The sequence below is a fragment of the Pogoniulus pusillus genome, chromosome 1 (assembly GCF_015220805.1).
Source record: "Pogoniulus pusillus isolate bPogPus1 chromosome 1, bPogPus1.pri, whole genome shotgun sequence".
Taxonomy (NCBI): Eukaryota; Metazoa; Chordata; class Aves; order Piciformes; family Lybiidae; genus Pogoniulus; species Pogoniulus pusillus.
This window is the reverse complement of record NC_087264.1, coordinates 31504377-31530719: the sequence shown is the minus strand read 5'-3', so window position 1 is coordinate 31530719 and position 26343 is coordinate 31504377. Positions and strand designations below refer to the sequence as shown.

Below are 26343 nucleotides of genomic sequence, written 5' to 3'. Positions count from 1 at the left end.
CTGCAGAATGCCCAGGACAGAACTGTCACAACTGAAAGCTTTGCAAGAGGAAATGAGACCACTTGGATAAAGAGCCTCCACAAACAGGAAATAGGAAACACAACCATCAGAGAAAGAAGAAACGTTCTGATGTTCTGGAAAGGGGATAGAAGAGAGTAGGGAAGGGAAGCGCTGAGAACCTTTACAGAATGAGAGAGCAAAAGACAAACAAAGAGAATCTGAGGAAAGATGCAAACAGAGTACATGCCCTTCGTTGTTTGAGTTGGGACACATGTACTAGGAATACTCCAGGGACCTCTTACCATAGCTGCAGCAGAGGGATTCCCTTTCTAGGCCAGTAACCTGGTATTGGCATGTTAAAGCTGTCTCTCAGCACTAGGAAGTAACTAATACCTGGATGTCCCACACAGAACTCATGTCACCTGCTCAACAGCAAGAACACGGAGCCTGCACCTGCTCAACTTCTGCACTGACTGCAAACACCTCTGTTCTACACACAGTTACGAAAAAAGGAAGTATTTTTAAAATACTCTTTTTTTTCCCCAGAGGGTACAAATGCTTCCAGAAGTGATAAATAACAACTATTGAGTAGTCCAGATACCTCAGGGGTACAGAGAGGAAGAAACAGGGTTCTGTGGAAACATGGACATAAATAAGCTCATAAAACAGACATGCAAAATGAAAAGCAGCAGAAGCTGGCAATCAGCATTAGGAAGTGGGATCCCTGAGATGTATTTAGTAATCCAACAATGACTTAGGCAGTTCTGTAATGAAAACTGATTTTCAGTTATTCCCTAGAATTTTACAACTCAGATAATTCTGTTTCAGTATCTCAACCCTGCCCTGCTATTTCCATTCTTCTTATTTGAGCAGAATTAGCATCAAAAATAAGAAAACTCATTTGCTCCTCACGCTACTATTTCTTTTCTAAGCCTCTCTCAGTACAGAGTTAAGGTAGAAAAAGCTGAAGGAAAAGACTATTTTTAACACAGGACTTGCTCCACAAGTTGATCTGTTCAGCTATTCCAAGCCAGCCAGTGGCTTTCGGTGTGCTGCTAATTCTGAGGTGTATATATATTGGCCATAAAAAGGAAAAGAAAAAAAAAAAAAACAGCAAGAGAAGGGCAAAAAAGCAAGGGGCTAAAAACCCAAACCAGCAGGGTTTAGGGAGAGGAAGGTAACTGCTGCCTCACAACTGCTGTGCTCACTGCTCATTACTACTGCAATTCAGTTACTGCACTTCTGATTTTTCTTGCACATTTCCTATTTCATTCAAGTGCTGGTGCCTACAAAAATCCCATGGATTCTTACAACAGTAAAACCATTCTGCCAGCTTGGTTTGAACTGCACAGAGATTTTCTTTCTTACCCTTCGAGTCCATTAGAATTATTCCGTGACAGACAAAAAATACAAATGGGGGAAAAAAAAATCATGCCCCCCATTTTTTTTTTTTTCCCACAGAAACCTAGAATGGGTTGGGTTGGAAGGGACCTCCAAAGCTCATCCAGTCCAACGCCCCTGCAGGCAGCAGGGACATTCTCCACTAGACCAGGTTGCTCAGGACCTTGTGGAGCCTGGCCTTGAATATCTCCAGGGATGAGGCCTCAACTACCTCCCTGGGCAACCTGTTGCAGTGTTCCAGCACTCAAATGGTACAGAACTTGTCCCTCGCAGCCAGTCTCAATCTGCTTTACTCTCATTTCAAACCATTGCCTTCATCTTGTCCCTGCAGACCTTTGCAAACAGTATCTCTGCAGCTTTATTGTAGCCCACTTCAGGTACTGGATAATGTTGATAATCATCACATCTCTCAACCCAGCACAGTTATTGAGGCTTGACTCTACTGGCAATGCCCACCACAGTGAGAGGAAAGTGATCAGGCCCCCAAACGCATTTTGATCGGCTCTGTAACGAGATTGGGAATGCGTAATTTTAAACTCAAATCATCTATTCACAGCCAAAAACCTAATGAAGGAGTTAAATCTATTTTGGAAGACTTAACCCTTGGCAGCCACAGAATGAGAACAGCTCTCCAAAAATGGCAAGATTCTTCTAGCCAAGTGAAGTTATCCTATCACTTCCACTTCTCTTGCTCTTTACGCTCCAAGAGCATTTTATTCAATTGATTCCAGACACGTTCCCTGAAGGCTTTGCAGTACACTTGTAGTTTACGTGGGCTAGACATCAAAAGCTAGACAGAAAAGTTTCCTTAGCTATATTCCAGGCTAAGTAAAAAAAAAATGAATTATGAAATGTTAAAAAAGGAAATAAACAGACTTAAACACTGAAGCTATTACTCTGCTTTACACGCAAAGGTAAGAAGCCCTAACAAAAACGCAGTGTCAGGCTACTGACCTCAGCTTTTCTCAAAGCCACCTGTCAGTTCTTACTGAAGACTATTTTCAGCTGATTTTTAAACTGGTCAGTCTGAAATTTTCCATGTCAATTGCCTGCCCCAGGTAGTGCTTCTTCGCCTTGTCCTCACCATCAGGTAGTGTTTCCTCACCCGCCGCCTTTTAAACAATGTCACAGAATGGCTGGAACAGTTTCCCACAACAGCACCTGGGAAAAGCCACCCTTGTAAGCTCTTCTTTTGCAAAACTGCAAGTACACTCCTGCCCCAAATCAGACTGGGCAAGGTTTTGACATGAGGTATGCTCTGCTGACATCATTAACAATCTGAGCTGACTGAACCAAGCTACAAGCTCCTAGAAATTAGTTTGTATGCATCTCTTGGCAAGGTCTGCTGAGCCTTAACAACCAATACCAAACAGTCCATCCTCAGTGACTGTATGGAATCTTAATGTGCAATTCAGTTTGCTCTAACCTCTGATGACAAACAAGGGGCCAGATTTTCACTGGAAGAAAAGTCTGCCTTTAGTAGGCATTAGGTACAACAAAAAGTGTTGCCTTGCATATTTCTGCGGCTTCATTTATGATGTTATCCCTGCCACAACTGCAAACAGTGCTCTGTCACTTCATGTTGAGCAGCTAAGTAGGATTTAGTGTCTCAACAGAGCATGTGGGAAAAAACAGCTTGTACTGGAAACCAGAACTAGAAGCTTCAGAGAACAAACTGGGATTGACTAGGCAAGGAAAGGAATTAAGCAGAACTTAAAACGTGGTAGTGGGTGGGGAAAATTGAAGTCAAATGATCAATTCCAGTCAGGACAACTCGGAAGTGAAATGAGCAAGGGCCAGAATATATCCGAGAGAGATGTGTTTTAGTGAATTCAAGTGGAAGGGAACTGGCTCGCAACAAAAGACTGAGAAAAGACTCACTACCAGGAACTGGAAACAGACAGGAAGAAAAATCGAGGGAGAGCAGGAAGAATTAGTAGGCAGGTAAAGTCTGACAGCAGAGAGACAAATTGCAGTCAGAGACAGTTTGGGACTAGTCAGGCCTAAATACTTGATTGAAAAGACAGCATCAGTGCTGCACTGGAGACTGGTTTAAGGCAGGGACAAGCTGGAAGCATAGGCAAAAAAAAAAAAAAAAGTTTCTTCAGAAGCTACCAAGAAACACAAAATAAAATACCTTAAAGACTTCCCAGGCTTTGAAGATATCTGCAAACTGCCCCCCTTCTCCCCCAGAAAAAATGCACCACTTTCCTCTACTACTGATAAAAATACAGTAGAACAACCCAGCATCTGGAAATGTCTTAATTCAGGCAACATTAAATTCTGGTCCTTGTTTCTATACTCTAGATAATTTCTAACATCTCACTCCAAAGCTGTAGCTGAAAAATCCATTTCTTTAGACTTGAGAGATTTCAGAACTGCTCAACATCCATTTATTTGGACTTGAAAGCTTCAGTTACTCAAACCCCTCCTCAGAATGCACTGTTTGAATCTTTTTACTGCTGGTGTTCCAACACGATGGCACCTCAAGAGTTTCTCAAAGAACCTTAGATAACTGATTTGTGTACTCATGTAGTAGTATGAAAGCTAGAAACGAAAGGATCTAGCAGAGTCTGTCCCTCTACCTCCTCTTGCTCTTGCCTCTTTTAAAGAAGGGAAACCAACTGATCTTTCATTTGAAGGAGTGTTATGCTTGTTTCACCCACACATCTCTACAGTGCGGTTACACATTTCTGTCAAAGCAAACAACAGTCAGCAGATCATGGACTGCTTTGCTGATTTTAGCCATTACTAGTAACCTTTTTTGTTCTCTGAAAAGCAATCCAGTGACCAAGCTCAGCAAGAAATTCATTGTCAGCAAAAGCAGGTTCAGAGTAGCTGGATGCTGACCCTCAGAGCCATACAGTGTTATGGGAAGGCTACAAAGGCAGGAGTCCTATCTTACTTCCACCCGCCACAGTCTGGTGCAGCCTCTATGCTACAAGGGGAGGCTTTGAGCACTTCTCAAGACATCAATGGCAGACAGGAATGGTATTCTAGGGTCCCATTCCATCATCAATGCCAATAGCCAAGAGAACAGCAATGTTTCAAAATGCAAAAGTAAACAATTCTTTGTAGAGCAGAAAATGCTGACCTGCTGAGCTCAGTAAGACACTGAAATCTGTTCCTCTTCGTGCTTCCTCATGTTCTCCCTCTCTTTCTGTATCCTCATAGCGGCTCCAGTTGGAAAAAATCTTTCTTCTTGAATAGCTTCTCTGCTCATCCTTTTCTTCTTCCTCTTGTGAGTCAGTATCGTTGTCCTTCTCTACCTGTGACATTTAAATGGATAGTTAAGCCATTGCAACTCAGTACCATTTTGTAGTGCATTTAAACAGTCATCCACACAAAAAGCCTTTCAACCATAGAATGAAAACTCAGAAAGACAAACCAGCCTGGATCTCTGTCAGAATTTTAGATCAGGTGCCATCATCTTCCTGAACTGTATGCAATTCATTGATAATATCAATAAAAGCACCTGCTGAAGCTTTGTTTCTTAGAGGGATCAAGCAGTGACACCGATGCAAGTTCCACTGCTTTCCCTCCTATTCTGGAAGCCCATCATGAGCAGCTTCCCTCCTGAAACTGAGAGCAATGTCAGAACTGAGAATTAACTGCAGTATCTCTGCCCAAGTGTTGCAGTGACGACAACAGAAGGAAATTACATTTGTAGAGCAGTACAGTAAAACAAGAACATAACAAACACTGCAGAAAAACACCTGGAAAAGGTGAGCCATGTAAGGATCTCCATTATAACCAACTACAGGGTTCTAAGTCAAGAAATAGGGAATAATTAATCCAAACTACTTCCTTCATGAAAGTAATTTTACAGAAATACACACAGGAAAATTAAATAGGCTACTGGCAGTCAAACTCCTAGCCTAGACTGTTACAAAGCTCTATGGCCCAAAGAAGAACTCACTGCAGAGTCAGCTTAAGATGCAAGCAGAACAGGATTTGCAAAAAAGTGCCCAACAGCCATCAACAGGTCTCCCCTTTCTTTAATCCTCTGCCAACAGAGCTCTCCTCTCCCAGAGCCTGGGCTTCAGCAATAATGACAATCAGCTCACAATCAGAAAGGTTTGCTTTCTGGGGTAAGAGGGGAGCTGGGAGTCCCCAACACAGTTCTGTACAAGAACACTTTCTGCAGAAGTCTAAAGCTCTGAGAAGGTGGAGTAAGGAAGTCAAAAAAGAGGAGAACCCCACATCTGCTCCCAAGCACTGCCGCTGAAAAGCTTCACTCTCTCTGCTCTCCTTTACTCCACCCCTCCTTTCACAAGCCACAGTACTGTGGTCACAAGATTGAATTTCACTATTCCAGTAAATGCATTCCTCATCACCCAGTTCACATGTATCTACTCTGCTGTGAAGCATGAAGCCATTTCCACCGAGTATAAATTAATTGCCTTTCAGTAAATTATTATATATTATATACCCATAGGCCAGAAGAACCTCACAGCTCACCAGCAACCACTGGCATTGAGGAGGACCTTGACATCATTAACTGCTTTTACAATCACTGAGTTACTTTCATAGCTAGAGAAAGGCCACAGAGCGATGCAACACACATTTTAGACTGACTTTAGAAACCCATCATGAAGAACATTTTGTAGTTACATTTTGGATCAGCTAGACAAGGACAAACATATTTTCTTGTTCTTTTAGTGCCCAAGTACACAACAGAAAAACTTCTGCCGAGCTCAAAGAAATTGCTGTTGCACACCAAACACTGTATTTATGCACAAAACAGTCATCACAGAAAGACCAACAACCTCAAAAGTAGCTGTCTGCGGAGTGGAACATTGCCACACCTTAGCCCTGAAAATACACTGCACATGGCCTAAAGCTGCAGTGAAGCCTGTTTCATGGCTTTCACACAGACGTCCACTGAAAGCAAAATGTGACTCTGAGGGTTAGATTTTCCTGTGTTTGATGTGGTAGAAATGCCTGCCAGATATGCCGCACCAGTAGCAAAATCTGAACTAGATTAATGACTGCCAACAGAAGGAACTCACTGATTTTCATAAACAGCCTCTTTCAGCACTGCTTTAAGGATCTGGCTGGGTACTGCATGAAGGAATGGCAAAATGATCGAGAGCAAGGGGATGAAATCAAGCCCTGTAGTTTCCCTAGAAAGAGGCTCAATCTCCTTATATCAAGATAAGAATCAACTTCTTTATCTTCTGCTCTTCTATAAATTGCATCACTTGCTCCAATCCAGCAAGCCTAGTGTTGGAGCTGACATAATTCACAAGTGAATGCAAGAACAGTGTTACACAGATAGACCTGGGTTATATTTTGGGTTTGTTTCTCAGAAGAGGTCAGAATCCCCTTAGGCAACTATGACATAACACAGAATGACTTACTGCAGACCCCTTACAGTACACACTCCTTGCACCTCTCCAGAAACAAAACATGAGCATCACTTTATTAATTTTAACAGGCTTCCAGCAAACTACTGTGAATTCAAATGTTTCCTCTTAAACTGCATTAAATTGATTTCCTCATTCTTTTAGTAGCTATGTCATACAACATACCTCAAGGAAATCCTGTTTCTTAGCAGTAAAATTGTTAACTTGGATTTTAAGAAACAAGCCACAAATCCTCAGGTGGTAATAGCAGTTGTGCAGCCTGCCTCATCCTCAACTAAACGATAAAAGCTGAAATAAATCCCAGAAGCCAACTCAAATATAACCTTTAAAACCATGTTACTCAGGTAAGAAGAAAAACTTAGGCCTTTAAACAGTGATGAATTAGATCTAGACATTATTGCCCCGTGCTGTAACACAGCAATACCACAGGTGGTGTAGGATTTGTCTGCTGTCCCTCTGGTTCAGATGAGATCCAATGCATTAGCATTTGCACATTTCATTCAGATTCTGAAACGGGAAGTGTGCAAAAGCCCTGGTGAACAGCCCCCAGAAAACTGCAGACTGGTTTGCATGTCAGATGAACAAACACACAGAGTGAAAATACAGAATTCTGTCTAAATGCCAAGTTCAGAGTCACTCATCAACAGCGGAGGAGCCAAGCTTCCCTGCAGAGGAACTTCCATGGTTTAAGGTTCCCCCCACCAAAGAATGTATTTTCATCCTTTACCAGAGCCTTTGACTCTGCTTTCCTCCTGAAGGACAGCAAATGCACAGTACACAGATCTCCACCACAACAAAGAACATGTTAGTGCACCCTCCTTTGTGCATTAATTGTGCATAGAAAGTTGAGGGTGGCATGGAGAAAAGAACAGAAAAGCAGGACTCCTGGCTGGCTTTTCTTACACGGAACATGGTGAGGCACAGGGTTCAGGATTGAAAGTGTCACAATGAAGTAAACATTGTTCTGAATAGGCAGTTTCCCCCCAGGGTCAACCTTTTGCATTTCGCTGCAAGCCAGCATGCCTGGATGAAATCAATCAAGGCTGAAGCACACACTGGAGAAAGTGCAGCAGTGACCCCTTACAGCCTGCTCCAGTTACTCAGCTACTCCTCACTCTAAGTGCAGTCAGCTCTACCACGTGAAGCACACATCTGCAAACACTCAACAACAACTGCTCACAGCCCTCTAAAAGAAACAAGAGTGCATTAGAAGTGTGAGCTTCCACGGAGGCTTTCTAAAGCTGTATTTATGACTATTGGGAAGCCACTGGAGCTCAGGCTCACAGCCTCCTTCCTGTCCAGTTCTATTAACTCTGTAAGGAGGAGTTTAAAACATCTAATCTTTGTCAGTACTTCCAATGCTCTACAATAACTGAGAGGAACACAGCAACGACAGATGTTCAGTTTATCTTTCTTTGGACCAACTGTCCTGCCCCATCACAGCCATCATGCATTATTAGATGTCCTTTCTTAGTTATTTTGTAGGATTTCCCCCAGTCCTTTTCCTGAGAATGGCACTTCGCAGAATGGATGACAACAGTTGGAGCTTTCCTGTTCATTTGTTAGAGTTTAGCAACTTCTCTCCTTCATCTTCTTCCCAAATTTATGCAATAACCTTTTTCATTTTATTTGATGCCCTGAGCAGCCAAGTCTAGACGAGAGGTCCATGGCAGGGAGGTAGGAGTAGATGATCTCTGAGGTCCCTTCCAGTCTGAGCCATTCTGTGATTCTATGCTCTTTAGAAACTCTTTACAAATATATTATCAAGTCCTACTCTTCCCCTTTGTTATTGCAGTTTCCATATTAGTGCTTTGAGTGTTACACCTCTCAAAACCCAAGGACATGCTCACCTGTAATAGCCCAGATCCTACATATCTGCAGCATGTCCCCAACAGTTGGCCAGTGCCATGCAGGAACATCTGCATGCTCATGGACAGCAGTAAGCACTGTTCATTCCCAACATCAGCTGCTCTATCTAACAGCAACAGTACACAGCAGTTCTTTGAGTAAACATCTGTCTTGATTCCTTCTTCCCTTCTTGGAAACTGCTGGTATGGCTATGGTGAAATGCAGCGACATTCATGTTTATCTTTCTCAGCCCCAATTTCCTTTCCATCAGGGGAAAAGGCTAGCAAAAAAGAATATATCCTTTGGGTTGAATCTAACCTAGACTAAAATATCCTTTGGATTGAATCTGACCTAGACTATGAGCTGCATCATAAGTAGGCATCTATATTATCCTCACTTGTGTTTTGATTAGTAAGATGTCCACGCAGAGAATTTCTCCTCATCCCAGCACCTGTTACACTCAAATTTGCACAGATGGAACTTGTAAGTCATAGGGTCAACCCCTCAGGTATAATTAAACATTCAAGCAGTTGGCCATCTCTGCACTTTAAACTGTTTTCCAGAATAAAAGTCTGTACACAGAGGCTTGTATGAGTGACAGTAAGTAAAGCAGCTTTGCTGATAGTAAGTCCTGAGTGGTTCCCCTATTACTCTAGGCAGACAAATGGAAAAGGGAAAGATTTAGTTACACTGAAATGCCTTAAATTGCTCTTTGAAGGCCATGCTCACTTTTAATTTAATGGTTCAAAGTCATTGCTGGTGCAACCAAACAGGAGAAGGGTTTTTTAGCACAATATGGATCTAACACAATCTCCAAGAGAGTTATTTTCTTTTCTTTTTAAAACTGTGCTCATTAAATGCACTTCTTTAACCTTAAATCCAGAAAGGTACAGGAGAGTCCCTTGACAGCTTAATTTTCTCTATTACAATGATTGATAGACTTAGACTTTATGATAGTTATATATAGTATAATAGCCTTTAAAAAAAAGTTGTTCTGGTTTTCCATATTTACCTAATTGCCAGCCCTAGATATATGTGGTGGAAATTTAATGAGCTTCCCACAATACAAACTGTATGGTGTATTAAAGACAAACACAATCCTGAGCCAGAATTATGGCAAATGAAAGCAGAACTGCATTTATAACTGCATTTCTTAGATGAATTCTATTCTTTTACAAAAGACAAGGCACCAGTGCAATTTTACTGATCCTGATGCCTACTTGTAGGCATTTAGAATCAAGATGTCCTTGCCTACAAGAAAGAAAACAGAACACTTTGAAATTGTCTAGACAGGGATGGAATACAGTGACAGAACTTGAAATGCAATTTACAATGATAAAGACAAATAGCAATTTAGGTTTAAAAATAAATATTTTTTAAATCCCCAAACAAAAGTTGACTGACAAGCTTCAGGCAGACCTAATAGCAGCCTTCCAGGACCTGAAGGGGGACTGTTTGCAAAGGCCTGCAGGGACAGGAGGAGGGCAATGATTGGAAATGAGGGCAGAGAAGATTTAGATTGGATGTGAGGGACAAGTTCTGAACCATGAGGGTGCTGGAACACTGCAACAGGTTGCCCAGGCAAGTAGCTGAGGCCTCAAACCTGGACATATTCAAGGCTCCACAAGACTCTGAGCAACCCGCTCTAGTGGAGGATGTCCCTACTGCCTGCAGGGGAGTTGGACTGGATGAGCTTTGGAGGTCTCTTCCAACCCAACCCATTCCATGATTCCATACATAGTGCACTATCTGATAAAGGAAGCCTGCCAACACTGTTCCATCAACCTGGGGACATGAATGACAAATGTCTATACATTAAAAAAAAAAAAAGGCAAGGTAGAACTATATTAAAAGGAGTTAAGAGTGAAATACAATCCCCAAAACTACTTTTATTTGGTGTTCTTAATTCGGATTTTAGAAAATTAAATAAATGTTCAGGTTTGTATGTTCCCCTTGAAAAGATTTTCCTAAAGCAGAGATCCATTAGATAACATAGCTCCTTCCAGAGACAGGCAAGACTATTCCACAATACTCATAGAGCCTTGCCACAAGCTGGCTGCAGCTTAGCTACACTGAATTGTTTTCAGTGCACACCACACTCACAAGCCTGACCACAGTAACAAGGAAAAAAGAAATAGGATCTTGTCCCCTGCATTATTTTGCTGCAGAGTTCCCACTCAATCTGTGAGATGTGAACAACTGGAACTAAGAATTGCAGAAGAGAGAGACTATTTTCTCAGCACTCTAAAGTACCCCTTGCACTCAGTAAAGGTGCAACGCAAACAAGAACCAGGAGGCCATCAGTCAGAGTTCATCTTTCTCACAGATCATTAACAACATTTCCACAAGCTATAGCCCTATTTTGTACAAATCTTACACTGCATTGAATCACAACATCTCTTAGAACCTGTATCTCTTCCCTAGACACACTGTGCCAGAAAACCCAAAAAAGCAGCCCCAGAGGGCCATGGCTTGGTTGTTTATTTCTGAGCACTGATGTCAGCAGCAGACCTTTCCAAGAACTGGAAAGAAGTCACAAATTTTGCTGTTCACTTCCCACTGCTCTCTCAGAAATACCTCTGGACCCTGCCAGCACATGATAAGCTGCATCAAAATGAACCAACCTCCACCACACACCACTGAAGATTTGTGCTTCAGCTTCTCAAGACAACAGTTTTCAGATTGTCGACTCACAGATAAATAAACTTAATAACCATGCAATGTATGGTCACAGAAGGAATTCTGAAAAGCTCTCTTCACTAAGGGAAATGGATTTGGGAACTTGGTAAAGCCTGCCAAGTAAGGACTTCTTTTGGACACTGCTTAGTGCAAGACTTTGCTCAGCAGATACAGGACTCCACAGACAATGGAGACAGCAGCTACAATTTAGCTCTACTTACAGTAAAAGCCCGAAGTGAAGGGCACTTTCTGCAGTGTGCTGTGAGAAGAGTGTCATTATAAACTCAGCAGAGAACTGCCAAGCTGTTTTTACTGCAGAAGCCCTTTGCTTTCCTTTCCCAAGGCTGAGTCATGCTGTGAGCAAAGAGCCTGAAGAAGCCTTATCCAGCTGCTGTCTACAGATAAAGAGGCTTTTGATTTTCTGAACTTGCACCTAGCCAATACCTTTCCACCAAGAGAAGACCAACTCCATGTTTTTCTTAATGCACTGGAAATCATTATGTGAAAGTTACTGTAACTACACAAACTCACCGAGGAACTTATATCAAATTGTCACATGGACCTGCCCCAAACCTGGCCACTCTGGAACTACTTTCAGGTTGATACTTCCTTCAGAAAGTTGAACATGTTTCTTACATTCAGTCAAGATCTGCACAGGTTGGAGAGCTGGATGAAGGCAAGCTTCGTGAAGGACAAGTGCAGAGGATCAACAGCAGGCACTAGTAGAGACTAGGGGTTGTCCTGCTGGAAAGCAGCTCCATGGAGAAAGACCTTGGAGACCCGCTGGGCAGCAAGTTCTGCATGGACAGCAATGTGCCCTTGGGGCCAAGAGCGTCAACAGCATCCTGGACTGCATCAAGGAAAGTGTGGCCAGCAGGACCAGGGAGGTTCTCGTCCTTCTCTGCTCTGCCCTGTTGAGACCACACCTGGGATACTGTGTCCAGTTCTTGGCTCCCCAGTCCAAAAGAGACAGGGATCTGCTGGAGACAGTCCAATTGAGAGCTATGAGTATGACTGGGGGACTTGAATATTTCTGCTGTGAAGAAACAGAGAGATTTGTGGCTGTTTAGTCTGGAGAAGGCTGAGAGGGGATCTAATCAAGGTCTATCAATATCTGAGGGGCAGGTGTCAAGATAAAGATGCCAGGCTCTGTTTCGTGGAGCCCAGAGATAGGACAAAGAACAGTGGGTATAAGCTGGAATGCAGGAGGTTGCACGTCAACACAAAGAGACACTTCTGCATGGTGAGCATGCCAGAACCCTAAACCAGGCTGCCCAGAGAGGCTGTGGAGTATCCTTCTCTGGAGACATTCAAAACCTGCCTGGATATGTTCCTGTGTGACCTGCCCTAAGTGATCTTGCTCTGCAGGGGTCTGGACTGGGGAGCTTCCAGCCCCTACCATTCGGCGATTCCTGGCTGCTCCTATGTACAGGTTGGCTTTGCCAAAGTCAGGGTGTTGATGTATTATATAGATATGCATCTACAGACATGAATGTTGTGTATTCTAAGACCAAATTACATTTAGTATTCTGGATAGGTTATGGGAAAAGTTCTACAGAAAATTATTTGTTCTTACCAACTCTGCTGTTCCTAAACAGAAATATCCTGAGCTTCATTAGAGAGTGACTGTCTTCAGAAATTGCTTCAATTCCTACATGTTAATGTCACAGCATTATAGACTAATCCAATCTGAAAGAGATTGCAAGAGGGCACCTTGTCCATCTACGTACTCAAACAGAGGTCAAAACTGAAATCAGACTGAGCAGGCTGGGGCTTTGTTCACTCAGGGATTGAAAACCTCAGTTCATATAACCAATTCTTAGTGCTCCATTTGGTTGTTCTACTGCAGCACTTCTGAAATCACAAATGCTGTTGTGTTAACAGCTTTAACAACAAACAACTTTTAACACTCAAACACACACAGGATTTCAGAATATGGAAATAATTAATGTTATTTCCCCACACTGATGTATTTTTTCCAGCTTGCACAGCATTAAAGCAGAAAAAAAAAAAATTGTGCAAGACAGCAGCCAGCACAGGATGCATTGAAATTGGACATCTAAACAGAGAAGGGCAGCAGAAAAACCAAACAGGTTACTTCTACTTCCTATTGTTAATGTTCTGCCAGCTTAAGCTCTGCCTATGCATTCATGGCAACGTCAGGCAAGCACAAACAATGTCCACATAGGCTGCAAGCATGTCATGAAACATGGGATCTGGGAACAGGTCCTCCCCTACATATCCGACAGCAGTTCTCCACTAGATTGGCTAAGTGTAAGCCGTGTCCTTGACTTAAACTTCCTGTCATGTTTAACTTCCTTTTCTAAAGCCGAGTTTGTTTTCTCTTTCCACTAAACATTTGGTTCTCCGTTGCTATTCCTGTTCCACAGAATGCTTGGGCAGGCACAGGTGTCCTCTGTCAAATTCACATCTTTTAACATCTCAAAAGGATCTTTTGCTACAAATATTTATGCTGATAGGTAAAACTTCCAACAAGAATTTTAGACCATTTGCAGCTGGTTTCAGTCTCTGTTCTCAGTTAGTGCTTTGGGATGGACACTCACAGGTGCAATGCATCACCTGAGAGATTCAGAATACAAGTATTGATGTTTGGGTCACAGTGATCCGCCAGATCAGTTATCACATGATAACAGCATATTGCAAACAAAAACATCCACATCATGAAAATAAAGCTGTAAAAGGATGCACTATTAAAAGGAAGCCCTAAAAAGGTGCTATAAAAGAAATTACAAGGGGTAGCATTCTGCTTCCTCCCTCCTCTCACTGTCTGCAACACTGTCAGTAGCACATCCCCTCCACTTTTAATTTTTATTGCTAATATACTGCCACTTCCTAATTCTAATTTGACATTCTACTGAAAACCTTCACATCTCTGCTACCTTTCCATCAAACTGGCAGAGCCAGATACCAGGCATTTTTAAATTACCTTGCTTTGTTACATTTGTGGTGTGGTATGATGAAGCAGTAAGGCTGCAGTTACAAAGAGCCTCATTTTATGGTATTTTCAGAAAGGGGTTTCAAAAAGGCATCATTCTGAGGACCAATACTGGGCCAGATAGTAAATCAATGACCATTAAATTACATAAAAGATGCTGAGGATAAAAAGCAGACTGCCTAACGTGCAAACAAAATGTGTAGCTAGAAAGTTGAATGCAAAGCACCTATGAAGGAGCAAGTAAGCAGGATATGTATAAATTGAATGATACTGATTAAAAGAAGAGTCAGGTCACACTAGACAAAATAACCAGATATGACAGCAATGCTACATCAAAAATATATTATCCTCAACTCCCAGACTTTAAAACAGCATTTCTGAGACCAATAGTAAAATCATTTTATATTCTGAGACAGTGAAAAATCAGAAAATACACAGAGAGTACTAACTACACACTTGAGAAATAGACACCAAGCCCCTTTTTCCTTGTCTTGGGCCACTCAGTGATGAAGCTGTTTTTCTCCTTTTCATTTCCATAGATGTCTGCATTCCATAAGTCAACACAGTGATGCCAGGAAAGCGAAGTGAGCAAACATGTAATTCATCAAGGATATGCTTCCAAACTTAGAGACTGCAACCCCTGGCTCATAATCATGACAATTTCCCTGGCAGTTCAAAAAAGCAGCCACTCGTGCCTTGCGTTATCAGCTTCCTCTGTGCAAGCCAGTAATCTCCTTCCTAGCACCAGCTCAGGAAAGAAGAGGAACTAATCAGCCAGAGTTCTCTCAGGCACTCTGCAAAGTACTGTCCCATTATGCAGCAAATCACTGCCAAAGGTCTGCTTTGCGGTGGGTTTGCTTCCATGAGATAGGTTTGTATAGAACTCACTTGTGCTGTAGCTGGAAAACCTTTCTCTCTGATGCTCCTCCAAAACAAAAGGCAGCATTGTGCCCCATTCCCTATCCTCAAGCTCTTTCAGCAGCATAGTTCGAGGCTGGTAGAGGAATAGTGGAGCTGCTAAAGTAGGATGTCTTCCAACTGCTAGAAAACAGTTTAAGAATAAATGACAAATATGCTTGGGGATTCTGTCTATTTATCAAAATATCAACACAGACTTAAAAAATACCACCACCAATGTGTGCCATGCACTTGTTCCCAAAGCAATCCCCTGCCACAGGGCAACACAAATGCAAGGATATATTAAAACCCTCCGCCCAGCTACAGCACCACTGTACACTTTTGACAAAAACACAGAACTTTCTCCAGCAAAAATGGCTGTTTGCCCTGAAATGACCTAAGAGTAGATGGGGACGGGGGAATAAGAGAGTGGAGGGGCAAAACAAAGCACATCCGAGAGACAGTGTAAATAAATACGACCCGTGTTTATTCAGCTCCCGCACAACTGCAGCGTTTGAGCCAGAAAGTGGAAATCAGTTTGGTTCCCTTCTCTGCACAAATGCATTTCGAGTCGCGTCTCCTGCGCCCCGTGAGAATACAGCGACCCCACATGCTCTGGAATGCTTGAGCCAGCCTCTCTTCCAGCCAGACCTGTGCTGTTTTGTACAGCAACTGTACACTCTAAGCAGGAGAATTCAAGAAGCTATTGGCCTGTGCACCATGCAGGTGCCCAGCCACCACACGAGAGAAAAGAACAAATCCCCTAACACTTGACAACATCATTTCCTTCGTTCCTGCTCCGTAACCGTATCATGATTTTACATAAAAGGGACTGAAGAAAACTCAGTTCCAAAAGCATTTAGTCCAGTGCCAGATCACTTGAGAAGTGAAAACCCCACTTGACTGCACTTTGCATTTGAAACGGGGAAGCAAACAGACCGCAGTCTGAACTTGTTCCTTCTGTTGACATTCTCCCAGCCTTTCATTCACTCCTCGCTGCACACTGGAACCTTTTCACCGAGCACTCTGCAGCTCAGACAAGCTCTGCGGGCCCACTGCCTGCCCTTTCACACGGGAGCACAGGGGCTAACGACTCTGCAGCCTTATGCACAGGCTGCTGCTGACGTGAAGTGGCAGAACACAGAGATGATTTGCTATGTGTTTGCAGAAAGAGCCAAAAATATCACATTACTTCATTAAGAGACATTTGTCTCTGCATCATAACCAGCATTTGCAGTGACTAACAAAGAATACAACAAGGCATGAAAGTAAACATTTATTACTGAGCAGCACATCAATCTGCTTTGCTGTCTCACCGAAAATAATTAAACCACTTTTCATTATATTTCCTCTTTCCAGGTTTCACATAATTTAGATCAGATCTTTCCCCCTTCCAATTATTACTCAGCATTTGTAAAAGTCACTTAATTGCAATCCATGGCAGCCAGTACAGACAAGGCACTATAGGTATCTGCAAATCCTTTTGCCTATATGCTTATTTTTTTCCCAGACTACACCTAATGAAATGCAAACCCAAACAAATCTTCACATTCAATATTTTGTGTATTACACTTGTGATTTTCCAACAGCGTTAGTAAGATTAAATAGTACTGCCAACTGTTAAATGTATTCCATCATCACAGTGAGTTTAAAATTATTTCTTCACACATGTTGATAGGGACGGGGTCAGGTCACACATAGCCTTCTCACATTGGCATGTTTACCTACTGATGGCTTTGTAGTGAGCCTCCAGTGACTTTTAAGCATTGTGCCTTATTAGCAGAAACTACTTCCTTATGGCTCACCTAGACATCATAGCTCTAGCAGTACAAGTTCAAGTTTCTATTACAAACCATTTTTCAACTTGAGGGGGGAAAGGAAAAAGCTACTGCTAGTGGTTGCTTTTTTTTTCCTTGAGATTGAGGAAGGAGAAGCCTCAGGAGAGGTTCTTTCATGAAAAGAGAAAAAGTATCCCTGTAAAGAATAATCCTCTTCACTAACCTGTTCTATTGGTGACCTTTAGAGAGATCTACCAAAGCTAAAGAGAAGCTTAATTAGCAGAAAGGGCAGCTGAGGGAACAGGTAGCATGAAGGGGGGAAAACGCTTTTAATCTTTATTGTACAGGTTGAGATTTTTTGAAAAGAGGGATGAAATCTTCAGAATGCTTCAGAAAAGTTGGGATATTGGAACTCATCTCTTTGGATTAAAGGTAGAACTAACCGAGAGAGACATCCTAGTATGAAACTTGTTCTTTGTGTCACAGCAATGGTGTTGCAGTTCAAGGGAAATGACAAAAGAACAAATTCTGTTGTTGAAGGCTTTATAGCTGCTCCAATGCTCACAAAGTGTGGTTCTAGAAGCTCTCTCACTAACTTCAATAACAAAAAAATATTGATTTTTAAATTGGTTTACAGGGAATGTAAACAGATTAGTCATGTGTAACTAGATACAACATGGAACTTGTAGATACAAAGTAACTAAAAAATCACCTTTGCAGTTGTAGAGAATGAACTTTAAATAAGGGGAGGGAAAAAAATCTAGATCCTTACAAGTTCTTATGCTCAAATTTATTTAGACCTGACAAAAGAAACATTACTCCTATCTAGAGAGAACATCTGTGAAAAGCTTATCACTAAATAAGGCTCAAATAAATCTACACAAGCAGATGCAAATCTATCAAATGCTCCTGAAAACTCTGCTCTGATGTTAACTCCACTGTTATTCTGTGACTATAAACCACTTGAGAGGCTCAGGAACAGTTGATGTTGTTCTGGTGTATACCTACAGCAGCTGATGCTGGACCACTGATGTCTTTGCACTAAAAAAAGAAACCCTTTTGTTATTTGTGGCTTAAATCTGAATGCAGACACTTTGGGGACCACCACGCAAACCTCAGACATTCCTTCCTCTTCATCTCTGACTTTGATTTGGGGAGCAATGGGGAGGAAATAGCAAAGAATCATTGTCTGCAGACCCAATACCCTTTCAAAAACAAAGTGTTAACACGTCCTTTCATTTTGCCATTGATCTAGAGTGCCAGTCCAAAAAGCACAAGGACCTCAGCACCACCATGAGGCAGCACTGACAATGATGTAGAACCGGCTGAAAGTACAAACAGGGTAAAGGAGTACTGAGCTGTACTGGCCGGCATGATCCCAGGACTTTCTATGCACATCACAACTTTACCTGCAAGAGCCTGCACTGGCTGCCAGCCCTAGGTACTACAGAACATTAACTGCAGGATAATTTTGCATCTGTTTTGCAGCAGTGAGCTCTAGACAGCTGATAGACAACCTCAGCTGTGGTTTGTGCCATCAGGAGGGAAACCACTTTCAGCCCACCCTAGTCCCAACGCCCCTGTCATGGGCAGGGACTTCTTCCACTAGGCCAGGTTGCTCAAGAAGTCATCAACCAATTTGAGTAGTGGCCTGAAACAACATAGAAAATAAATAAATAAACCTGAAAAACAGTGAGCAAACCCCAAATGCTTAGGTTGTCAAGCAACCAGAAAAACATCAAGATCTCACAACACACCAGTTGCAGGGCAGTAGCCTAGGAAGAGCTGTGGCCAAGAATCACCATTCATCTCTCTGCAAGGTACTCCAGGGTTAAAGAGAGTCTGTAGAATCTGCAACTGTATGGTTAGCCTCTGGGAAAAGCGAAGCAGGAATAGAAACAAGACCTTGAGACGAGGTTCACACACGCTCCAGCACATTTATGGGCTTTACCAGCATTATGTGTTAGTAAGGCTACCTGCAGAAGACTTAAAGACTTAGTTTAAAAAAAAAGTGAAAACCCGCATGCATATAAAGGAACCACATATGTGGAAAAGAACAGTGGGAAACGGGCACCCTTTATGGCTTACCATAAAACACCAAACCACACAGACTTGAAATCTTGTGGTGAATGGTGCCACATCCAGTTGGCAGCCAGTCACTGGTGGTGTCCTCCAGGAATCGGTGCTGGGCCCAGTCCTGTTCAATATCTTTATTGATGACCTGGACCAGGGGATTGAGTCCAGCATCAGTAAGTTTGCAGGTGACACCAAGCTAGGAGCAGGTGTGGATCTGTTGGAAGGTACGAGAGCCCTGCAGAGGGACCTGGACAGGCTGCATGGGTGGGCAGAAGAGGCCAATGGGATGAGATTTAACAATGTTAAATGCAGGGTTCTGCACTTTGGCCACAACAACCCTAAGCAGTGCTACAGGCTGGGGACAGAGTGGCTGGAAAGCAGCCAGGCAGAAAGAGACCTGGGGGTGCTGGTTGATAGTTGGCTGAACACGAATCAGCAGTGTGCCCAGGTGGCCAGGAGAGCCAATGGCATCCTGGCTGGGATCAGGAACAGTGTAGCCAGTAGGACAAGGGAAGTTAATTCTTCCCCTGTACTTAGCACTGGTCAGGCCACACCTTGAGTCCTGTGTCCAGTTCTGGGCTCCTCATTTCAAGACAGATGTTGAGGTGCTGGAACATGTCCAGAGAAGGGCAACAAAGCTGGTGAAGGGCCTGGAACACAGCCCTGTGAGGAGAGGCTGAGGGAGCTGGGGTTGTTTAGCCTGGAGGAGGCTCAGGGGTGACCTCATTGCTCTCTACAACTACCTGAAGGGAGGCTGTAGCCAAGTGGGGCTTGGTCTCTTCTGCCAGACAACCAGCAACAGAACAAGAGGACACAGTCTCAAGTTGTGCTGGGTGAGGTATAGGCTGGATGTTAGGAGGAAGTTGTTGCCAGAGAGAGTGATTTGCCATTGGAATGGGCTGCCCAGGGAGGTGGTGGAGTCACCATCCCTGGAGGTGTTCAGGAAAAGACTGGATGAGGCACTTAGTGCCATGGTCTAGTTGATTGTCTAGGGCTGGGTGATAGGTTGGACTGGATGATCTTGGAGCTCTCTTCCAACCTGGTTGATTCTATGATTCCATGATTATGAAAACCTGTAAGAAATATTCCTCTGTGTTTGTTGTAAGGCTCTAAATCACCACTGAATCAATAATCAGCAACCCTCTGTTTCTCTAAAACACAGTGAAACCTTATTGATAGCTGAACAAGTCACTGCAGCACCATTCGACTGGCTGGAAACCCCTAATTGGGTTCCAGAAACTACCCACCTACTTTGTGAAAGAAAGAAAGCAAAGCAGCACTCTGTGGAATACTTCTTTATTCACATTTGTGTGCTCTTCAGCATACATATCTACCTCTCACTTGATCTACCTGATGTTTGATGTTCTCTGGGACCAGCCACTCATCCCAGCAGCACAATGAGGATTTTTAGCTCAGAATTAGTAAGCGTTCCCTTCTTGCACATAACTTTCCTCCAGAGTCACGTTTGATCAAACACCCAGTGGCAAGTCCTCATAACTCATACCTATGCGTGACTGTCCTGTGTTCCATTGATCATCCGGAAAACATCACCAGGGGATGAGAAAAACTTTTCGCACCCCATGCCGGACACACATCCTCGCCCTTCAGCCTCCAAGCCCGGCTCCTCCTCCGCCTCGGGCAGCGCCGCACCGCTGGCGCGACCAGAGGAGTGGCGGCTGGGCCGCCTGCCCCATCTGCTGGTGGCCACCAGCACGGCTTCAGAGCCCGACGGATGGGTGTGAGAGTTCAGCTTTTCCCGAACTTCAGTTAACTATGTTAAGTTCGGTTAATTAAGATGAGAGGCTCTTGGGAGAGCTTCTCCACTGTTCACGGTATTACCGCTGTGCATCTCCTCTGAATAAAACCCACGCCGTTTCACAGGATAGGTGAATCTAAATAAGGTACTGATTTAAGGGTATGTTTTCTACACCTAACAAAATATGGAGCAATAAAGTGATTTGGTTAAGCTAGCAAATTTTCGAGACACCCAGCTTGAAAGGTACCAAATTCCTAGCCCATAGACTGAAGGGGGAAAAGAGGAACAAAAGCATTTATGTAGGCGAGGACAGAACTGTGCACACATCCAAACTATATTAAAAAAAAAACAACTTCTCTCCAAGGAAGTTACAAACACAACTTTAGAAGTCAGACACACTCGAGCTGTACACAAGTGGGTAGGTTTAGGTTAGATATTAGGAAACATTTTTTCCCAGCAAGAGTGGTCAGGCACTGAATGGGCTGCCCATGGAGGTGGTAGTGTCATTTGGCTGTGGTGACTAGGAATTTGGTTTAGGGTGCACCTTGTAGAGATATTGGTTGAACTTGGTGATCATGAGGGGCTTTTCCAACCTGGATGTTTCTATGATTCTGCTGTTATGCAGCAATGATGCTGCATGTTGAGATGTTTAATAGGAAGCTGTCAGTACAGGCAACTCAAGCTAAATCAGCAGGGAAGTTGGTAAAATACAACAAAAGAATCACAATAAATCTCACTAAACCCTTTCATACTAAATGTTCAGAGGTTATGATGAAACACTGCAAATCCCAGAGATGTGAAAAGCAGGTTTCTCTATTGTCCTGAAACTGAAAAGAGTAAATTAACTCTGGCTGGATAAAATGTGTTTATCTTTTTCCATTGCAAAGGTAACCTTGGGGGAAAAAAAAGAAAATAAACATAAAACAAACCAGGACTTTGACAAGTGGTTACACAGCAGCTCTGCTGAGCAGCCTCAGTAACCACCATGATCTCAAAACCTTTGACAATAATTTTCATTACTGATCTCCACTTACAATGCATTACACAATCTGCCAAACCTTTCAGTCACAATTTTGGTTCTCCATGTCCAAAGGAAGCCTCTTTCTTGATAGTCTTTTCCTTCTTGTCCTGACTACTCAGACCTGTTTGAAGCAACCTTTCTACTTCATGGCACATAGCTATCCAGGCTTCCCTAAAGCATCCTTTCTTCTTAACTTCACATCTTGCTTCATTCCTTCGCTCAGAATTCTCCTCAGATGCCCAAACCTCACAGATGCAGAACCCACTTTTCAGTGTGACTGGACTGCTAATTGATACTTTCTCAGCCACGAAGCTGCAGCTCCCCTCCATAAAGCTGCAACTTAACCAGTCACATACCTCAGCAGGTTTTTCCTATGTAAATGCAATTGTTATATTTAACCTTGAATTACACCCTCCTGCAGGCTGTTTCTCCCATTTGTTGAGACTGCTCCGTGCTCCAACCTCCTGTCTGCAAAGCTTAACACTGTATATTTTACTCCTTCATCAGAATTATTAATAGAAACAGACACAGAACAGAGCCTTGCAGAAGCCTATTTAATCAACACCAGTTTGACACTGAATCAACCCTAAAGAAGTTTCTAGCCACTTGTTCACACACATTTCAAGTGGCTTAATCTAAATCAACACATTCACAGTACAATAATCCACATTTCATTCATAGTCAGTTAGTGCCTCTTCACACCTTAGTAGAGAAAATGCTGAGAAGGGAAGCTCTTCGCACCTCATTAGTAATCAAGTGCAGCTCACAAATTGACTTGCATTAATCAAAGCTTTTTTCCTAGTTGCTTTTGAGCACATTAACATAAAATAGCAAAAGATTTGTTGTGTTTCAAATCCAAAAATCTTTGATTCTCTTATCGGCACAAGCTCTGCTAGAGTGTTCTAAAGGAAAGCAAATGTATCTGTATTTGAAACATCCAAGGTTTTGTTCCTGTGCCTGTGAACAGATGGCTTTTTGCAATTGCTTAGACTTTGAAGATTTAGCTCACACTAATTAGGACAAATTTACGTGATGCTGACAGCATTAGATGTTCTCTTAGATCAGTTCTACATGTGCATGGACCATGGGAACAAAGATATAATAAACACTAAATAAACCCTCTGCCATCTTGAAGCTAACTGTAAAGAAGAAACTCTGCACTGAAATGAATCCTCCAGCAACAAAACCCTTACTGCAACCGGTGCCCAAAGTCAAAACAGGGACAGCGAAACAGACCTGCCAGCTCCAAGAGCACTGAAGTAGCAGCACGCAGCACATGTGGCTGAAAGGAACATTTTGTGAATTGCAAACGGAACAAACAAAGGACAGAAAGTTTCCACAAGGGGCTGTGCGCAAGGATCACTAAAATACCATGTCCACAATTGCAGAAAGTTGGCTTGAGCTTTTTATTTCACAGAGCCATTTAAAAATGCTAAAAGTACATAAAACAGGAATTCCAAGAAAGTTCAAGAAGGCAGAAGTGGGCTTGGGTCAGACCTTCTAACCCAGACCATTCTATGGTCCAATACTATAGAATCACAGAATCAATCTCAATCAGTCCTTTAAGTATTAAAATTCCACACCATTTTACTAAACATTAATAATTGTAACCCTGTTTGGTTTATTTAATGTAGAGTAGATGAGTTGAAGTAGACAAAACCAATGGCAAAGTATTCAAGATGACAGATCTACAAAGCAGTTGGCCATTTGGCAAAGCAGCTGGGCATAATTAGACTTGGATTTGTTTTGAAAGGAGAGCACAAAACCTCAGTAATCAAGCCAGGCAAATCACCACACATGTTTGTCACACAAAGACCCAGTGAGTTTGAGAGCTTTGGTGCTCTTCACAAGGAATAACAAGACTTTTCCCCGTGCTTTGCAAATCAATCCTACCTTTGAGACAGGTGACATCTTGTTTTAAGAGTGGAGCTGGGGGTGCTCCTGAGAGCTCTCTCCCAAATCGCCAACAAAACAATGAAAGTTTTCACTTATAGGACTCTGATCCACAGCTGGATCTACCACACAGGGTATGAGTAAGTCAATTATTCATAAACAACCCTGATCTCCCTCTACATTAGCACCCCGCAGAGGAGGGGAGAACCGAGTCAACAAGTACTGGGTCTCAGGCTTTGCCTGTAGCACAGTTACCGCCCATCACCAACCCCAAGGAATTTGAGCACATTCACAGTAGTGCAGAATACCTAAAGTGGTGTCCAGCCTCCACTGGTCCACAAAACCTGACACTTGAACATACCATCAGTACACTTTCTTCTCCCTGTTGCACAGGGCAGAAATAACATCCTCCCGTAGCTTCAAACACACAATTAGAAACCATGAAATTAAAATACCCAAACCCAACCAATTTGAATAATCAATAGAGCTTTGAAACAAATGCAATGAGTTAATGAAACTGCCTTAGAAATATTGCTGCTGAAACAGTGTACAATTTAAGGCCAAATTCTACTTTACTGTAAAAATTGCAAAGTGCTTTCAAGAGTTTTTAATGCAGTTTGGGTTTATTAACACACTTCACCTCTAACTTTGCTTGCATTTCACTGTTCTGTCCACAGCAGGGTCAACAAATCCAAGTATGGTTACTTAATACAATTTGATGTAGATTTTGTCAACAAGCTTTTCCTATCTAACTTCTCAGGCAACAAAAAGAGATCCAGCAAGAGCTACTGAAATTTCCAACTCAGCACCAATAGTTTTATAAACAAGGGGATATAAACAAAAGATGATCAATTTACCATAGCTTTAAAACCACAGGAGAACCTGGGCTTAGAATCATTTTCCGGAAGTAACAACAGGTCATCTAAATCTGGATTATGCAATGCTAGAATTATCCCAATCTAGCAGGAAAATTCTTTCAAAATGCCCAGTTGACACTGGCAGTGTAGAGATGCAAAGCAATGAAATCCTCCACAGTTCTTACCCCAGAAAGCAAAAGGGCTGGAGCTGTCCTTGAAAATCTAAGTATTACAAAATTACACTCAGCCTCCCTTCTCCAGGGAATTTCAAAGCCCATTTGAAAAAAAAACAGTCGAGGAGAATTTCAAAGACTGCAGCTTCTCAACACGCAGCAAGGGTAACAATGTGTTATTATCCTGCTCTCCAGGTTTGCAATTTACATATCCCCACTGGAGAAGATCTGAAGGCTGCTCCTGAAAGACAGCCAGATCTCCTTGCACACAAACCACTCACTCTGGGCCAACTCCTCTCTTCCTGAGCTGGCACACTTGTGTGAAACAAGGCACTGCTGAACAGAGAGAACACAAACTGGGAACAAAAAGGGATTATTCCCTACCTGGTAAGAGCTGAGTCTGTTCAGAAAACACAGCCTAGCGCACATCAAAGTACAAGGGAGCTCGTCTAGCCAGGCAGTCAGAAGACAGAAGAGGAAGAACGAGGTTCTCCCTGCTTCAGAAGTGGTAAATGATGAGATTAGCTCTGAGGTTGCACTAAACAGCAGCAGCTGCAGACTGGCACAGCTGTGGACACTAAGGCTGGATTGCTGGAAGCCAGTCTCGTTCAAGCTGTTACAAAATTTGTGGCAGGTGCACTAAGAGACGATACAATGCTCAATATCAAAAGCTTCCAGTGCAGGGATACTATTACACTTAAATGATCTTTAGTAAAATTCTAGGAAAATCTTAGTTATCGCTTCATTTCTAAAGACCCAAACCACTGGCCAAAAATAAACCAAATCCCTGCAGCGGGTAAGATGGAGAGCACATCAGAGTCAGTGACACCATGATGATGCAAAAGATATTGCAAGCTGTCCCAAGACAAATTCTTACCTGCTTCCTGAAATATATCAAACAGCAATCTAGACAAAAATTAATACACAGAACATCATTCCCTTCCTGAGTGCAACTTCGACATAACAGAGTGGGTTCTGCTGGCCTCAGACAGAGCACAGGCACAAATGGATTTGAACTTAACAAGAAACAGCTGAATGACTTTAAAAAAAAAATAGTCCAGGATAGAAGTTTACTCAGATAACACAGCTGCTGGATTTCCCCCATGCCTCTGTTGCTTATAGGGGAGCACTACTGTTTCGCAATTCAAACCTGCCTGCACACATCAGTATGCTCTCAGCAATTTATATCACTTACAAGTGAAATTACCAAGCATTGCTCTAACTAACAGCACCCATCCTGCTGCATCTTTTATCACCCACAAAATGCATCTAAAGACAATGACAAGAGGGGTGAATAGTTTACAATTTTTTAAAGTCCACCAGAAACTGTGAGAGATGTAACACAGATAAAACACTGGCTAGGCCCAGTTGAAGTCACAGCCTCATAAAAAGTCAAAGTGAATCTAACCAAGGTGATGCTGAAAATGGGATAGCAGCTGGTTCGTCTCCATTAGGACTCTCAGTGCTGCCAAAACCAACCAGTATTAAGTCATTGTTGCCATCTCTTTGCCAGCGCAGGGACAGACGTGATTTCCACATTGCAGCGATACTACAAGAACCAAGGCAACCTGAACGCAGTCTGCACTGATAAATGGAAGCTGTTTTCAAAGGTCCAGTATTGATGTCATATGGTGGGGGA

At 42.6% G+C, this 26343-nt stretch overlaps 2 protein-coding genes across 4 annotated transcripts in view; one reads left to right on the top strand and one right to left on the bottom strand.

Annotated features, from left to right (window-relative positions):
• CHRM5 (cholinergic receptor muscarinic 5) overlaps window positions 1-26343 on the top strand; it is a 49440-nt gene that overhangs the window by 15007 nt on the left and 8090 nt on the right. Inside the window, exon 1 of one of the 2 annotated variants that reach the window (XM_064147720.1) lies at window positions 11657-12729. The exons of the other annotated variant lie outside the window; for it this stretch is intronic. The gene's annotated coding sequence lies outside the window, so the exon portion shown is untranslated. Of the gene's footprint in view, window positions 1-11656; window positions 12730-26343 lie in introns of those variants that run through there. 2 annotated transcript variants of the gene reach the window in all.
• Window positions 1-26343, bottom strand: part of AVEN (apoptosis and caspase activation inhibitor) — a 90940-nt gene that overhangs the window by 63608 nt on the left and 989 nt on the right. Inside the window, exons 1-2 of one of the 2 annotated variants that reach the window (XM_064147743.1) lie at window positions 25089-25208; window positions 4496-4670 (exon numbers count right to left, since the gene is read on the bottom strand). In XM_064147743.1, coding sequence (XP_064003813.1) covers window positions 4496-4670; window positions 25089-25133 — 220 coding nt within the window. In that variant the 5' untranslated portion in view covers window positions 25134-25208. Of the gene's footprint in view, window positions 1-4495; window positions 4671-25088; window positions 25209-26343 lie in introns of those variants that run through there. The other variant, XM_064147734.1, reaches the window with a different exon arrangement.